Below are 16,026 nucleotides of genomic sequence, written 5' to 3'. Positions count from 1 at the left end.
CAGCACTTCAGTGTCCCTCGGGGTATCAATAAAAATTTCATTCATGACCTCTGTCCCTGTCGTTTTTTTCAGACTGACAGCAAAACGCCCACGCCGCACCTCTATAGTGGTTGGACAAACGCCTATTCAGATCTACGGTTATAGAGGCTCTTTACCCTCAACCCAAATCAAACCCTTCTGAATCTTGTGCCCAATCCCCAATGCAATTGAATGCATATAAACAAACCAGTCCATTTTTCCGTATCCCTTTCCATCATCCCATCATTTTTTTTCCAGACATATATCATTACGCATAAAGCTTCTTCTCATAAGACTCCATGTTGACGTTGCCCTCCAACTGAGCGCTGGCCGTTCGAAGCTCGAAGCGCAGCTCACCAGCCTCAGCACTCTCGTGCATAGTCTTAAGGCTGGTCATGCCACTGTCCTGGAGAGAGTGCTTGAGTCCAGCAGCAAGATAGGGAACAAACTTGTTGATCGAACTATTGCATGTTAGCATTCGCGGTTCCTTTCAGATTCGGGTTATGACTTACCCTCGGTGAGCAACAGCGCCAGAGACACCCTGGGCAACCAGGACGCTATCACCCTCAGAAAAGTAACGGGCAGTACCAGCATTGCTCTTCTGGCTGTCCTTACCACCGTTGCCGGCCTTCTTGTCCTGCATAGCATCGATACTTCCCATACCTCGGTAAGCCTTGACGAGCTTACCCTCGCGGGAGACGAAAGAAGTGCCGGGAGACTCAGTGGTACCAGCCAAGAGACCACCCATCATGATGGTAGAAGCACCCAGAGCAAGGCCCTTGACGATGTGGCCAACGTTCTGGATACCACCATCGGCGATACAAGGAACACCGAAGCGGGCAGCGAAGCGACTGACGCTGTAGACAGCGGCGGCCTGAGGACGGCCGACAGCCATAACCTCCTGAGTGATACAGGCAGAGCCACTGCCCATACCGATTCGGAGACCGTCGACACCAGCGGCGATCAGAGAAGCAGCCTGCTCTCGAGTCACGACGTTTCCGCCAATGACATCGACACCAGGGAACTCACTCTTCACCCACTTGATCATCTCAATCTGATACATGCTGTTACCCTGAGAGCTGTCAAGGATAACGATGTCAAGGCCGGCATCAACCAGCTTCTTCAGACGAAGCTTGTCCTCGGGGCGAGTGCCAATGGCAGCAGCGCAGAGGAGCTGCTTGCTGTCGGGAAGCTTGGAGGCATTGGGGAAGTGCTGATTCTTGGTCAAATCGGAGCGAGAGATCATAGAGACCAGGTTGAAGTCCTTGTCGACAATGGGCAGCTTGCCCTTCTTGGACTTGGAAAGACTCTTGTTGGCTTCGAGGAGAGTGACGTGCTCGGGAGCAGTGACAAGGTCAGTAACCATGACATTGGAGACGGGCTGGTCAAGGTCCTCCTCGAACTGGAGGTCTCGGTTGGTAACAATACCAAGCAGCTTGGAACCAAGCTTGCCGTCGGCTAAATTTTTTCTTGTCAGCCCAATATTCTTGTGCGGGGCAATGCGAGCATAGATGAGAAAACAACGAGTTGTGGTGATTGATCATAGTAAATAAAGTCCCCATGACAATAGTCTATACGGTGGAACGAAAGTTATATAAAAGGGTGTATAATCATGCAATCTTGTGAGAGGTGAGGATGCTGTATAACACTTACCAGTGACTGGGAAACCACCGAAACCCCACTTCTCCTTCAGAGCTTTGGCCTCACCAACAGTGGTGTTGCGATCAATGACGATAGGGTCGAGGATGAAACCGTTCTCGTATCGCTTGACCTTGCGGACCATATCGGCCTGAGCTTCAGGAGAGCAGTTGTGGTGAATAACACCAAGACCGCCCTGGAGAGCCATGTGGATGGCCATCTCGTGCTCTGTGACAGTGTCCATGGGAGACGAGACGAAGGGAGTCTTGAGAGTGATGCGCTTGGTGATGGGCGCATCGAGGGTGACCTCAGAGGCAGCGAAGCCAATGTAGCCGGGTAGAAGCAGGAAGTCATTGTAGGTAAGACCACCGTGCTTGGTTGTGTCCATAAGCTCGTGGATGTCGAGGCCATCCTTCTGCTTGTACTCCTTCAGCACCTCGAGGGCTGTGGTGTAGTCAAGGACTGAGGCAGACATGACTGGCAGATAAAAGAGTATGTGACGAGGAGAATGGAAATGTGAGGTCGAAGGCGAGTTGAGTCGATAAGCAAGCTCTGGCCTTTAGTATCGACTGCTAAGATTGATAGTACGCTTCTTCCCGAAAGAAAGAAAAGAGAAAAGAATTGGTGGTGCTGCCTCAAAAACTTTTTTATGGGACGCGGGACCCTGCAAGGTGAGGGGCGACTTGGAGGGGCAGTTGCTTCTCTGAATGGATGAACTTGGTCCAGGCGTCGGGTCTAGGGGAGGAAAGAAAACTCGAGACCTTGATCCTAGATGACAAAAAGACTTAGGTAACCTTACATAAATTTAGAATATCTATACTAAGTTTAGGATATCTTTTACTGAGTTTATTTTGGCACCCTATATGAAGGTCTTATGTTTTCTTGCTCCCCGAGGCGGGTCTCGAGGCAGGTGGTTTCGAACCTCTGCTAGTTTTTCTTGCCGAGATCGCTAAAATTAGTAAGCTCTTTATCACATCTTTGAAATTGACTTACCCTGCAGCTACGGTGTTGAAGTCTTGATATGGATCAATTGCACTTGTTTATGACCTTGTATGACTTACGATAGCGAATAAGCTAAGTGTACATTGAATGTGGCCAGTTGTTCTCTAGCCTCGAGTTCCTATGTGTGAGTTGTCGATCGTGATAGCCCCTTCACAAGCTGAAATAGACCTTGACCTCAACATCATTTCCCCATCGAGTTTCAAGACCCAATTCCTTCCAGGCTTTTCCAATGTCGATCTCAAGTACGCGAGTATCAACCTTAGAAATGGCCACAGTATGCACGGGTATCACTTTTTCTTGAACCGTGATCAGGAAATCACCTTCAATCGTTAAAGAAGGGAGTGTAGAGACATAGATCCCTAAAGATTGTCAGATTTTAGGCATCGTAAAAAAACAGCAACTCCTTACCTAGGATGCCAAATGCTTTAACTCGCGTATCAATCAAAACACGGCCATTCTCTCGCTCTTGAACATCGCTCATGAGGATTGCTGCTGCGCCAGCCATCTTGCCCAGCAGGCCCAAATTCGAGATCCCGACATTACCTCGTTTCTTGCTGGATAGGCGAGTTAGAGGAAAGGCGGAGAGAATCTCATACCCTCTGATAGGTAATGAGATAGTAAACAGTGACTCTGGGCTCTCGATCTTGGTAGGATGAGAAACCTTACCCGTGGTATGAGCACGAACCACGTATTCAAGATCGTGAACCACACCAGGGAAAGCCGAAAGGGATACCAATTCAGTCAATGGCCGAGATGAGATATTGAAAATGGCCATAATAGGGCTTCCGGTATGTGAGGCTCCTGAATCGTGATTAGTGCATACCGCTAGCTTTCCTCTAAATAATTCTCACCATGATAGCTTCCAACCTTAAGGAGTAAATCATCGTCATATCCAATATAAGGGTCAACGGCCTTTCCTAAAGAGCTTGGCCGGAATATCACAGTCTTACCCCGTGGAGTGCGACCACTCATTTGCTCAATAAGATCCATGTCATGTTCACCGGGAACATCAGTGATATAAATTGGACCTCCGCTCACACATCTGGCAGCAGCATGAAATCCAGAATACTCATGGACAGTCTGGAACATGTCCCAGTCCGGAAGAACATTTAGATGCTGCATGAAAATGGCATTGTGCGCATTTGTCCACACGTGCCAGGGATGTGAAGCAGGAATCTCAGGGAAGAAGTCGTCAGAGTTTCGCACAAGAATGGTAGGCCGATTGGTTGGCATTTGCGAGTGGAAGAGTGCCTCCGGGAACTGCGACATACATGATATCGCCTTCCCACTGAAGTGACGAAGTATCGAGAGGGTCCACGCATCGAGGTACGTATTGATCAGATCTCGGCGAGGGGAGGCTTCAATCCACATATCGATCATGAACTGCGCGTCCGTCTTAACAGCATCTATACCGGCATCTGAAAGGAATCGATAAAAGTCATCATAGAATCGATTCACATCTTCTTGTGCGATCACCATCATCTTCCCACCCAGCGGAAGGTTTCGGCGGTCAGCATCTTCCCGTGTCACTTCGATAGTCTTGTATGTCTTGGCAAGCTTGCCATCAGGAGCAATGCCACCCCAGTAGCCTAGGAGGGCATGCCAAACAGCAATGTGTTGGATATGTGGATGATTCTGTCGAATATGGGATATGGTGGATTTTAAGCCTTTGGGAAATGCCTTGGGCTCCGCTTCAAAATCGTTCCAGCCATATTGAAACTGGCTGGGGCCACGATAATCGATCGACTGCCAGTTGTCATCAATGATGAGACTAGATACTTGGATGTTATGCTCAGAAAGCTTATTGAGAGCGTCGAATATTTTCTGGTCTGTTAGTCGTTGGCCCAGAGCGTTCCATGTGCCTGTAAATCGTTAGTTCGTCGTCCCTCGAAGTTGATCTTACTCAAGAACACACAGAAACCCAGTCCATCAAACCAATATTCTAGCCACTCCGGCTTGAAGTCATTCTTCAATGCGGATAACTCCTGTGACCACTCATCACTGGCCTTCTTCGTACCTGCAACCATATCTCGAGCATGATACATCACAGATGCAACGGTGCAGTCGAAATCGTCTCCAACCGAAACAAGAATAACGGCCTTTTCTTCGGAGAGACCGTCATTTCGGATCTTAAACGTCAGATATCGCAGGAAACTGTATCGGACGCACTTACATGAACCTGGAGCTTTCCATTGGGCTCACTTCGAAATACTGGCAAGACATGACTGACACCGCCGACGGCAAGGAACACTAGGTTTTGACCTTGTGGGCTTAAGAAGCAACACAGAAGGGCATCTTTATCGAGGTTAAACTGAGAGTGCCCATGGCGAGGTGCAAGCCACGGTGACCATAGTCTTACAAGAGAAAACCATCTATGTCCAGTCAGATGACATGATCGCTGATGGATTTCCGGTACGTCGTCGTGTCGCTCAGCTGAACTTACCTAACAAAAGTGCCCCAGGGAGTACCGATAGTGATGTCTCTGTACGAAGATTCATCACCATTTGCAGCTGGAATGACTGCTTCGAGTGACCAGAGTGAAGTTCTAGGTGATTGACTCAAACGTGGCTTGACACTCCAGTCTTGAGAGTTAAGATCGGGGATTGAATCAGAGAGGTCACTAGAAGAAACCCTGTTAGAAGCATTGACGACCAAACCATCATTAACACCCTGTTCATCGCGAATCCATCTCCAGTCTGCATCAGGACTATGCCGAAACTTGAGAGTGAACTGCACAGATCCTGTAAATGAGAAGGAAGACGTGAAATAGAATCGTGACATGGAATCATCCAGCACATGGAGAGTCTGAGGAACCCCAGTCTCTGTGAGTGAGGCTACCTCCAGGTCCTTCCAATCTGAGCCGTCTACTGAGTGCCATACTGAGACTTCCCATGGCTCGTTGGTACGGTCCTTGGGTATCTCAAGGACGGCCGTTAAAGTGACCGACGCACCCTGGATAGGTGTCACTTTCCCGAGAGGCGGGAAGCTTTGCAAAACAACCTTCATGTCTTCAGAAACAGGCCGTGGCGAAGGTTTCTGCTTGGCGATGTAAATTGCCTGGAAGACATCGCCAAAGTTGTAATTGTCAGAAGGCATCGCTGTGAAATGAGAACAAGAGGAGCAGACTTGATTGAAACAGGTTTATTTAGCCAATTGACTGAGAAATTCAGACTTCTCATGTATGAAGTTTAGTGAGTATTTTAAACGTGAAGATCAAGGTAACAGCATGAAATCGCATCAACAAGTTTGATGTTGTGTGACGATGTTCGTGTTTACAAGGCATTGTCATACATAACTAGAAGCCCACGAAAACGGATAGGCGTTGGATTATAGTGGAGTTTCGGTGGAGGTTGGAAGTGGTTAGTAATGAGCGCTTCTCATTGGCTTCGGTCTTGCTTTCGAGTCGTTCTGATTCGGGGACGGCCGGAATGACTAAGCCTTCCGCCTCATTGCTCAGGCTGCAAATTATCTCAGTAAAGCTTCTAGCCGAGCCAGATCGAAAGATTTCATCAAACCACTCAATTCAGCGTCGACCCTCCAAACCTGCGTCATGGCGTCCCGGAGACTGGCTTTGAACCTCTCGCGAGGTCTGCGAAACCGTGCTGGTCTTTCGGCCGCCGCCCCTTTCACACGAGGCTTTGCCACTCCCTCTCCCGTCGGCAAGACTCAGACTTCGACTCTTAAGAATGGATTGACTGTGAGCATCATCATCCGAGGTCAATTGGCCTCGACAACCACTTAGGAATGCCCTCCTGACACGCCCTCCTGATAGGTCGCCACCGAGCACTCGCCCTTTGCGCAAACGTCGACCGTCGGTGTCTGGATCGATGCCGGCTCCCGGGCTGAGACTGACGAGACCAACGGTACCGCCCACTTCCTTGAGCATCTCGCTTTCAAGGTTCGACAACCCATCAATTGGCCGAGACCAATCGTTAACAATGCAATCAGGGTACCGCCAAGCGAACTCAGCAGCAATTGGAGTTGGAGATTGAGAACATGGGTGGTCACCTGAACGCCTACACTTCGGTCAGTCGGATGAAGGGATACGGAATTGACTGATGCTAACGATCATTCAGCGCGAGAACACCGTTTACTTCGCCAAGGCTTTCAACTCTGATGTTCCCCAGTGTGTCGACATCCTCTCCGATATTCTCCAGAACTCCAAGCTCGAGGAGTCCGCCATCGAGCGTGAGCGCGACGTTATTCTCCGAGAGTCCGAGGAGGTTGAGAAGCAGGTCGAGGAGGTTGTTTTCGATCACCTCCATGCTACCGCTTTCCAGCACCAGCCCCTTGGCCGCACCATCCTTGGCCCTCGACAGAACATCCGCGACATCACCCGAAAAGAGCTCACCGACTACATCAAGAACAACTACACTGCTGACCGTATGGTTCTCGTTGGTGCCGGTGGTATCCCTCACGAGCAGCTCGTCGAGCTCGCTGAGAAGCACTTCTCCGGTCTTCCCTCAAGTGCTCCCCAGACCAGCGCCTACCTTGCCTCCAAGCAGAAGGCTGATTTCATGGGTTCTGACGTCCGTGTCCGAGATGACGGCATGCCTACTGCTAACATCGCTCTCGCTGTTGAGGGTGTCAGCTGGAACTCTGAGGACTACTTCACTGCTCTTGTTGCTCAGGCTATTGTTGGCAACTACGACAAGGCTGTTGGCCAGGCTCCCCACCAGGGCAGCAAGCTCAGCGGCTGGGTCCACAAGCACGACCTTGCTAACAGCTTCATGAGCTTCTCCACTAGCTACAACGACACTGGGTAGGTCTTGATGTCATACCATGAATTTTGATGTAACTAACTTGCCACAGTCTTTGGGGTATCTACCTTGTTTCCGACAAGCCTGACCGAGTTGACGACCTCGTCCACTTCGCTATCCGTGAGTGGATGCGCCTCTGCACCAACGTCAGCGCCGCCGAGACCGAGCGTGCCAAGGCTCAGCTCAAGGCCTCCATCCTCCTGTCCCTCGACGGCACCACAGCCGTTGCTGAGGACATTGGCCGACAGCTTGTTACCACTGGCCGCCGCATGGCCCCTAACGAGATTGAGCGAAAGATTGATGCTATCACCGAGAAGGATATCATGGACTTTGCCAACCGAAAACTTTGGGACCGGGATATTGCTGTTAGCGCTGTGGGAACTATTGAGGGCCTCTTCGACTACCAGAGACTTCGCAACACCATGAAGCCTAAGTTTTAAGGAAGAGATGGCTGATGGGATTGTGAAAATCGAAATAAGGGTATAGAGTGTATGAGATACCGTTTACAGGCCTAGTGTACCATAAGATTTCCTCTGTTCATGCTAGGTAACACGGAGTTGTGATAATTGTGTCTTGAATGTACTGCCATCTGTAGCTAATTGCAATTTTGTCATATAGCGTCTGTAGTGCTTCCGAGGTAGCGTCTATGTTCTCCCTTGAATTAGAATGTATTTTGTCATGATCATTGATTAGATGAGAAGATGGACACCTAGCCCTCCTCTGCCATCTCCTCGTCGACATCTTCACCAAACATATCCTCCACTGTCCCACCCTCAACCCCATCTCCGCCAATATCTTCAGGCTCGGGACCCTCAATACCTTCCATAGCATCACCCCCTTGATCCTCTTCCTCGTCGTCTTCTTCATCCCATACATCCTTCAGTCCCCAGCTTGTGCCACTCAGGACAAACCGTTCACTTGGCAGTCGCACACCCCATTCGCTGGGCACAATTTTAGGCAGTGCCACCTTGTTGCGTTCGCGCGCAAGTTCTTGCATGTAGTCTTTGCTAATCCCCCCACCTGCGTTTCCTCCGCGGAACTGGTAGCTGAGTCGCGCAGCAATGGCGAGCTTAACGGCATTGGCTGTGACTGCAGCGTCGCCTGCAGGTGCTGAGATTGCTCCAGCGTTTGCTGATGGCTTAGAGCCGGCCTGTGTGACATATGGGTCGCCAGAAAGGTGTAGCGCATCGCTGAGAACAGATGAGGTGTGACGGTAGGCGAAGTCGAGAAGGAGGAGGGGAACGCGTGGCTCGTAAGCTGTGACGCCTTGCGATGTGAGCAGTAGTTCGATAAGCCTTGAGTCGCGCGGTCGAGGGGCGGTTGTTGATTGCACTGGAGGAGGGGCGTTCTGTGAGGCAGCAGCAGCGGTTTGGCTAGAAGAGGCCGCCGTGGTCTGTGTGCTTGGTAATGGTTGCGAAGTGCCTGCCGACGAGGCGGGAACCCCGTTCGTTTGTGGTTGACTTGATGACATCTTAATCGATGCTGCAATGCTTCGCAATAGGTATCCTGTATGCGACTGTTCGTGAAAGCCTTCAAGCGATATCACGCGAAGCGCTCGAGTTCGTGTTTGGCAAGTCTGAAAGATGTCCGGACTATGAATGAGTGAAGTTGACGAGATGCAGTAGACGTATGTGAATGAGAGTGCTTTTATAGTTGCGGAAGATGCAGCACAAGTTGACGTGCCAAGTCGAAAGCTTATTGATCCTCGAATTATTTCCTTTGCGACGGTGAAGTCGCATGCCGCGTGCTTTGGCCGGAGCTTGCGATAATCCGAGACGTGATCTGGTAGCGATAAGTGCACAGACCACACCTTAAATTTGATGGGCTCATGACGACGAAAGAACTTTTCTACCTAAAGAACAAAATCATGAGAGTGACAGAATCAAAATAAGTTAGTCTTGGAGGCCATTATGTAATAAGAAGTGAAAACTGCAGGAATTCTTCTTTCTTTCATCATTACCATATGTCTAATACCTACCTACCCAAGGTAGGTACTACCTTAGTACCTAGCCACTGGCGGAAGTCGGATTTCAAGCAAGGAACCTGGAAAGAACGATGGAGGGGCAATGAGTAAAGAGTGCCCCACCATTTGTCGCCGATGCAGGAGGACTCATAGTCATCACCTCAACTTTTTCCACGGGTAATCAATCTTCACTCGTTCACGACTTGATTCCACAACCTACATGCTAAGCTTTCGACTATAATCGATACCAATTGAATTCATCTGGTTCGTTGCCAAGATGGAGACAACTCTACCACTGCCATTCTTGGTGAGTATTGGCAGCCCAGATGGCCAGGCTACCAATGATGGCCTCACTCGTCAAGAGATTGCCCTTCTGGGAGCTCCTTTCTATGAGACAGCTTCTAAGGATTGGGGTCGCCCCAGTGCCGGAACCAATGTTCACATGGATGCCACGAGTTTAAGTGACCCAGACGATGTGGTTGCGTTGCTCGATGGCGGGGTTCGAACAGTTTTTGTTGCTTCAGAGTCCTACTCAGAGTATACAGAATATGGCGCAAGAGTCATTCCCACTACTTCTTCCCTTGAAATTTCCACAGCTTCCGAAAATGGTCTGTTGGTAAAGGATTTCGACATTGCATCTAGCGGCGTCGACAAATTTGTTGAGGAAGCATGTGCCAAGAAGATCAAGAGCCTTTACATTAAGCCAACTCCCAATACCGATATCGAAAAGTTCATCGAAATTGCCAAGAAGGCCAATGCCATCCCTATCATTCCGTCTACAGGGTTGACGACCGACAAGAACGATTCGAGTCGAATATTGTTATCTAAGATTATCGCATCATTCTGGAAATCTGATCGACCTGACGGCCTGATTCCTACTGTGGTTACCGATGATGCCGGGATCGCATTGGGTCTCGCCTATACCAGTGAGGAGAGTATTCTGGAGGCTCTTAAAACACAAACCGGAGTTTACCAGAGTCGCAAACGTGGTCTCTGGGTGAAGGGACTTACTTCTGGAGACACTCAGGAACTGTTGCGAATTGGTCTCGACTGTGACAACGACACTCTCAAATTCGTGGTCAATCAGAAGGGCCGTTTCTGCCACCTCCAGCAGTTTGGTTGCTTTGGAGACCTCAACGGCATTTCAGCACTCGAACAGACACTCAAGTCTCGCAAGGAGTCTGCGCCCGAGGGTTCTTACACGGCCCGCTTATTCTCCGATGAGAAGCTTCTGCGAGCAAAGATCATGGAGGAGGCAGAGGAGCTCTGCGATGGCAAGACCAAAGAGAACATCGCTTTCGAAGCTGCTGATTTGATCTACTTTGCTTTAACTAAGGCTATTGGCGCAGGTGTTAGCCTCGCAGACATTGAGGCCAACCTGGACGCCAAGAGCTTGAAGGTCAAGCGAAGAACAGGCAATGCCAAGGGAAAGTGGGCGGAGAAGGAGGGTATCAAGACCGATGCAGCCCCTGTGAAGCCCTCACAGCCAGAAGTTGAGAAGTCAGCTGATGGTTGTATTGCTATGGAGCGAGTTGATGCCTCAAAGATCTCCGAGGCCGATCTCGTAGAGAAGCTCAAGAGACCTTCTCAGAAATCCCCAGACGCCATCTTGAAGATCATACAGCCTATCATTGAGGACGTGCGAACTGGCGGCGACAAGGCTGTTCTGTCTTACACCCACAAGTTTGAGAAGGCCACTTCATTGACATCACCTGTGCTGAAGGCTCCCTTCCCCAAGGAGCTTATGGATATCTCGCCTGAGACTATTGAAGCTATTGACGTCTCTTTTGAGAATATCCGAAAGTTCCACTCTGCACAGCAGGAGGAGAAGTCCCTCCAGGTTGAGACTATGCCTGGCATTGTCTGTAGCCGCTTCTCGAGACCCATTGAGAGAGTCGGTCTTTACATCCCTGGTGGAACCGCTGTTCTTCCCAGCACTGCTCTGATGCTTGGAGTTCCAGCTATGGTGGCTGGTTGCCAGAAAATTGTATTTGCCTCACCTCCCAGATCTGATGGTCGCATTACCCCTGAAATTGTCTACGTTGCTCACAAGGTCGGTGCTGAGAGCATTGTACTGGCTGGTGGTGCTCAGGCTGTTGCCGCTTTGGCTTATGGTACAGAGAGTGTCACCAAGGTTGACAAGATTCTTGGACCTGGTAACCAATTTGTGACTGCGGCCAAGATGCACGTCAGCAACGATACCAATGCTGGCTGCGGTATTGACATGCCAGCTGGACCCTCTGAGGTTCTTGTTGTTGCTGACAAGGATGCCAACCCTGCTTTTGTTGCCTCCGATCTTCTTTCTCAAGCCGAGCACGGTGTCGATAGTCAGGTCATTCTGCTTGCTGTTGGCCTCAGTGAGCAGGAGCTCCAGGCTATTGAGGACGAAGTCCACAAACAAGCCCTTGCTCTTCCTCGTGTCGATATCGTCCGAGGATCTATCGCTCACTCCGTCACTGTCCAGGTCAAGGACATCGAAGAGGCAATGCGCATCAGCAACGAGTATGCCCCTGAACACCTCATCCTTCAAATCAAGGATGCCGAGAAAGCTGTTGATCAAGTCATGAACGCTGGCAGTGTGTTTATTGGTCACTGGACCCCTGAGAGTGTTGGCGACTACTCTGCTGGTGTCAACCACTCTTTGCGTAAGTTCCCTCATTAGTTTTTGGTATTCGATTGATGCTAACGACTTTCACAGCTACTTATGGTTTCGCCAAGCAGTACTCTGGTGTCAACTTGGGCTCGTTCCAGAAGCATATTACCAGCTCCAACCTTACTGCTGAAGGTCTCAAGAATGTTGGCACCGCCGTCATGCAACTGGCCAAGGTCGAGGAGCTTGAGGCTCATAGAAGGGCTGTGGAGATCCGACTTGACTACTTGAAGCAACAGCAGTAGAAAGGGACATACTACAAGAACGGGAAAAAAGGCGTATGTAGACAACAGATGGATTTTCTTTAGGACAGGGGCGCGGGCTTGGGGATAGATGTTGTTTCAATATGCACACAGACCACGGTGCTCAAGAATAAAATGTAGCTTGCTCAAGTAGTATCTTTTAGCCTGTCAAACATCAAAAGCTTTTGTCTGTCAGAATGCCATGATTCAATCACTACAAGTACAATGAAATGCTCAACGCCGCGCTATGCCTCAGTATGTAAAACCACTTTCTCCCTCTGGTCGCCTCCATCCATCTCCTCTTATCCATTGAGATGAAACTCTCGCCATCAATGTCTATGAAAAACAACCCATAAGCACTCGAAAAAGAAACGCCTTTGAATTCGTTACACCTTACTGCCTGTTGGGAGCAGCAGCAACAGCCTCGGTGGCCTGTTCGTGATACTTAGCTTTCCTGCACTGCACTTCATTTCTCAATGGTGAGATGACCAACCCCTGTTATGTGTTGGGCGAGAACGTCCTCCTTGAGCTGACCTTGACGCCTTTGTCCAATGGGAGCAGCGTCAGGGGCTCCGTCGCCCTTGTGTTCGTCTTGATGGCCCTCCTCGCCATCTTCGTAAATCTCTTCTTCATCCTCCTCGTCGTAAGCCTCTTTCAAGTCGCGTGTCATAGACGCCTTGAGACGCTCTTCGTCGACGCTACCGCCCAAAACACTTGCGGCTTCGGCAAACTCATCCATAGATGCTCGAGAGATGTAGCTATCGGCAAGTCCTTCGCCAATCTCGTCCACATCTTCATCTATTTCGCCATCCTCGTCGTCATATTCCTCCTCATCATCACCATACTCGCTGGTAGGTGCTCCTGGGCCGTCCTCCTCATCGTCATCGTCACTCTCGCTTGCTGAAAAGTCAGCCATGGCAAGAGGATCGTCTCTCCAATACGTGAAGTCCGTGTACTCCTCGCCGCCACCTTTTACCAGTGTGCTCACGGGGGGGAAGTAATGGTCAACGACTTCGTTGATATTCACGTAGCTCATTTTGAGCTTGTTGAGTGTCAGTAGATCAAGGGACACTTCAGAGTTGGAATTGATGGTGAAGATGCGGTTTCGAGGGACATCGACGGTCCGGTAAGAGATTTGATCGGTCAAACGATTTCCGTAGCCGGCATAAAAGGGATGACGATCTGGGCCGTATAAGTTTCGAATGTCTCGAAGAGTGGCCATCTTGAAGATGTGGGGTTTGCGAAGGTAGACCTCTCGCCTCAGTGCAGCCATGGTTCTATCAGGCGACAGGATTGTAGGACCAGGCGGCATCCTGTAGCCATCCTGGACGATACCCGCCAGATAGGCTCTTGTCGTGTCCGATTGTCCAACGGATCGACTGGTAAGGTACATGATATTATAACCATTGGCGGAAATATCGCTGTACAATTTGGCTACACCTGAGTGAGTCCAGTCACGGCCAATCATGTTCAACACGTGGCCGAGGGCATCCGACTTGGTAATAGTACCGTCAATATCTGAGATGACGACAGGCGTCTCATGCCTCCAGAGGTACATGTTTGCTTTGCAGGTAGCTCGGTTGACAGTGAAAGCCATCGAGTTCGCGCCTGGCTGGAGCTTCAGATCCTTGAGCTGCTGACTAGTCAATCGCAAGGTCTTGGCGTAATTCCTGTTGGGATCTCCTGCGTGGCCAGATGAGCTCGGCGGGGTGCGGGGAGGAGTTTGCAAATCCATAGGGCCAGCGTCGGACTCGGCTCTTCGATGCAAGGGAATGGGAGAAGCAGTTGCATCGCTGCTGTCACTCTGATAGCCGGGATCAGAAATAGCATCGGCTGCAGTAGCCCTGCGGTGAGACTGCAAAGACGCCTCGATAGTCTTGTTCATAGCGGCCTGCTTGGCCTCTTCGCTGCTGTAAATCCATAAGTTTCCCTGCTCGTCGAAACCAATGAGTGCGCCGATGTCGTAGTTTCCATCCAACTCTTCGGAAAGAATCTGGCGAGCCAAAATCTCAGCCCGAAGAATGTCCTCCTCGTTTCCCTTGAACCCATTCATGTCCAGCATCAGATCACCGCTGTCTGTGACCTTTGTGGGTATGCTTGCGGCAGAGAGTCCCTTAGACAAGGCCCTGGCACGTTCGAGAGCCTCGCCCGGTGCCAGAGGCGGAGGACTAGAGGACCGTTCAGAAGCAACATGCTCATCGTCATCGGCGGAACTGTTTCCGTCTAGACCTCGGCTTCTAGCACTGGCACGGAGAATATCGTCACTGTGTGGTCGGGGTACCCTTGACGACCAGTCGCCGGATGCTGGGCGGACGCTGGACAGCTCTGGAGAAGTCGAAAGTGGTGTGATCAAGCCTGCTCTCTTGTTAGCACTTGTTTATTGGAGAGGGTAGCTGATGCATACCATTGCCGTCGTCTTTCTTATAGAGCACGGACGGGAGCGGTCGTCGCAGCTTGGATTCTGAAGCGTCAAGCTCGAACGCTTCTGGCTCCTGTAAACCAGATTCTGACTGTTCTGGGTTGAGTGGTGGGCTGCTCGCAGGACTGGAAGCGGGAGAAACGAGCGGCGATGTCTGTAGCGACTGTGGGATCCTGTCTGTAGTCTCGAAGACGAAGAAGGCCTCGCCGCCTTCGCCAAGTTTCATGGAATAGCTTTGTTTGACGCCATTGACCTTGAATTCGACCTTTTTGTCCGACGGCCTTAGGAGAGAGAACTTTCCGAACCGAACATGGAACGGCGAGCAGACCAGAGTGCCATCTTCGTGTTCGACGACAATGACATCAATAGCACCACTGAGAGTCGCAGGGTTGATTGAATTCCAGGCTGTCGAGACGGACTCGCTGAGGCCGCGCACGTATTGCATCTTGCCTCTTACGGCAGAGGACGTCGTTTGGGAAAGATCTTTCTGTTGTTGGTGTTGATCGCGAGTTGGAGAAGCTGGAGCGGCCTGTCGCGGGGGATATAAAACGACGATCCGATGGAAGGGCTCAACGACACTGAGAAGCTCCAGAAGGGAAACGAAACAGCAGCAGGTGACAAGAGCCCGGGGCCCTAAAAGAAGTTTATCTGATTACGGAGGGGAGACTTAAGCGTAAGGCGATCCAAAGGTATGCAGTCGAAATTCTAAGGCGAGTTAGACAGAGCAGAAAAGATGGATTGGAATGTGAAATGTTGGGGGAGTAGGTGCAGGTACAGATTGGTTTGAGGCGGGTTGAGCGCAAGGCAATGGACAACGGAGGTACCGAGTACAAAGAGACGCTTGCTGTGGTTGAGCGGGCTTGGCCTGGTCACTTTTTTTCCCCTTACCCCAGTCGCCGAGTCGATTAGATCAGGTGAAGACGTCACCAGGATTAGAGAAGTGGTTTTACTTGGAATTTTGAAGTCCTAAACAACAACAAAAATGAAGTTGTTTGGATTGAAACATCGCAGAAACGAGTGTGTAGTAATTTCATCATAATTTGGAGGCGTCTTACCCCCGTGCCACGGCACACCTCATAGAAGCAGAGGAACAGCATGCAGTCAGCTAAGAATGACGAAGTCGCTGTAACAGAATTGCCATGAGGGGCGTCCCAACATGGCACTGCCGTAGTACCAGGTACAAAGAACGCTATCCCCAGCTCGCATGGGTCTAGACGTCCGCCAGAATCATGATGGATGATGGATGCCCCAGCAGAATCTATCACATGAACGGCTCATGCGGACTAAGTTGCCGAGTTAAGACTCCAATCATTCGGTTTTCGGATACTTTTTTG

General features: G+C 50.3%; 6 protein-coding genes across 6 annotated transcripts; 2 read left to right on the top strand and 4 right to left on the bottom strand.

The window, feature by feature from the left end:
* Positions 1-286: 286 nt before the first annotated feature.
* Positions 287-2,131, bottom strand: FMAN_01414 (putative IMP dehydrogenase; the record flags this gene model as incomplete). Its single annotated transcript, XM_041834496.1, has 3 exons — positions 287-479; positions 531-1,476; positions 1,672-2,131. 3 exons carry the CDS (start codon positions 2,129-2,131, stop codon positions 287-289), a joined length of 1,599 nt encoding a protein of 532 aa, XP_041676754.1.
* A 677-nt stretch (positions 2,132-2,808) lies between these two features.
* Positions 2,809-5,754, bottom strand: FMAN_01413 (uncharacterized protein; the record flags this gene model as incomplete). Its single annotated transcript, XM_041834485.1, has 6 exons — positions 2,809-3,017; positions 3,067-3,459; positions 3,510-4,520; positions 4,574-4,787; positions 4,832-5,030; positions 5,102-5,754. 6 exons carry the CDS (start codon positions 5,752-5,754, stop codon positions 2,809-2,811), a joined length of 2,679 nt encoding a protein of 892 aa, XP_041676753.1.
* Positions 5,755-6,208: 454 nt separating this feature from the next.
* FMAN_01412 (putative mitochondrial processing peptidase beta chain precursor) lies at positions 6,209-7,858 on the top strand (the record flags this gene model as incomplete). The annotated part of the gene is made up of 5 exons (XM_041834474.1): positions 6,209-6,355; positions 6,431-6,556; positions 6,607-6,684; positions 6,735-7,420; positions 7,471-7,858. 5 exons carry the CDS (start codon positions 6,209-6,211, stop codon positions 7,856-7,858), a joined length of 1,425 nt encoding a protein of 474 aa, XP_041676752.1.
* A 269-nt stretch (positions 7,859-8,127) lies between these two features.
* FMAN_01411 (uncharacterized protein) lies at positions 8,128-8,889 on the bottom strand (the record flags this gene model as incomplete). Its single annotated transcript, XM_041834463.1, has 1 exon — positions 8,128-8,889. The coding sequence occupies one exon, from the start codon at positions 8,887-8,889 to the stop codon at positions 8,128-8,130; it is 762 nt and encodes a 253-aa protein (XP_041676751.1).
* Positions 8,890-9,658: 769 nt separating this feature from the next.
* On the top strand, positions 9,659-12,276 carry FMAN_01410 (putative histidine biosynthesis trifunctional protein (his-3); the record flags this gene model as incomplete). Its single annotated transcript, XM_041834452.1, has 2 exons — positions 9,659-12,026; positions 12,080-12,276. 2 exons carry the CDS (start codon positions 9,659-9,661, stop codon positions 12,274-12,276), a joined length of 2,565 nt encoding a protein of 854 aa, XP_041676750.1.
* Positions 12,277-12,739: 463 nt separating this feature from the next.
* Positions 12,740-15,137, bottom strand: FMAN_01409 (uncharacterized protein; the record flags this gene model as incomplete). Its single annotated transcript, XM_041834441.1, has 2 exons — positions 12,740-14,628; positions 14,678-15,137. The coding sequence occupies 2 exons, from the start codon at positions 15,135-15,137 to the stop codon at positions 12,740-12,742; spliced, it is 2,349 nt and encodes a 782-aa protein (XP_041676749.1).
* Positions 15,138-16,026: the final 889 nt, after the last annotated feature.

Source organism: Fusarium mangiferae (genome assembly GCF_900044065.1).
Source record: "Fusarium mangiferae strain MRC7560 genome assembly, contig: FMAN_scaffold001, whole genome shotgun sequence".
NCBI classification, from domain to species: domain Eukaryota; kingdom Fungi; phylum Ascomycota; class Sordariomycetes; order Hypocreales; family Nectriaceae; genus Fusarium; species Fusarium mangiferae.
This window is presented reverse-complemented; position numbering and strand designations above follow the sequence as displayed.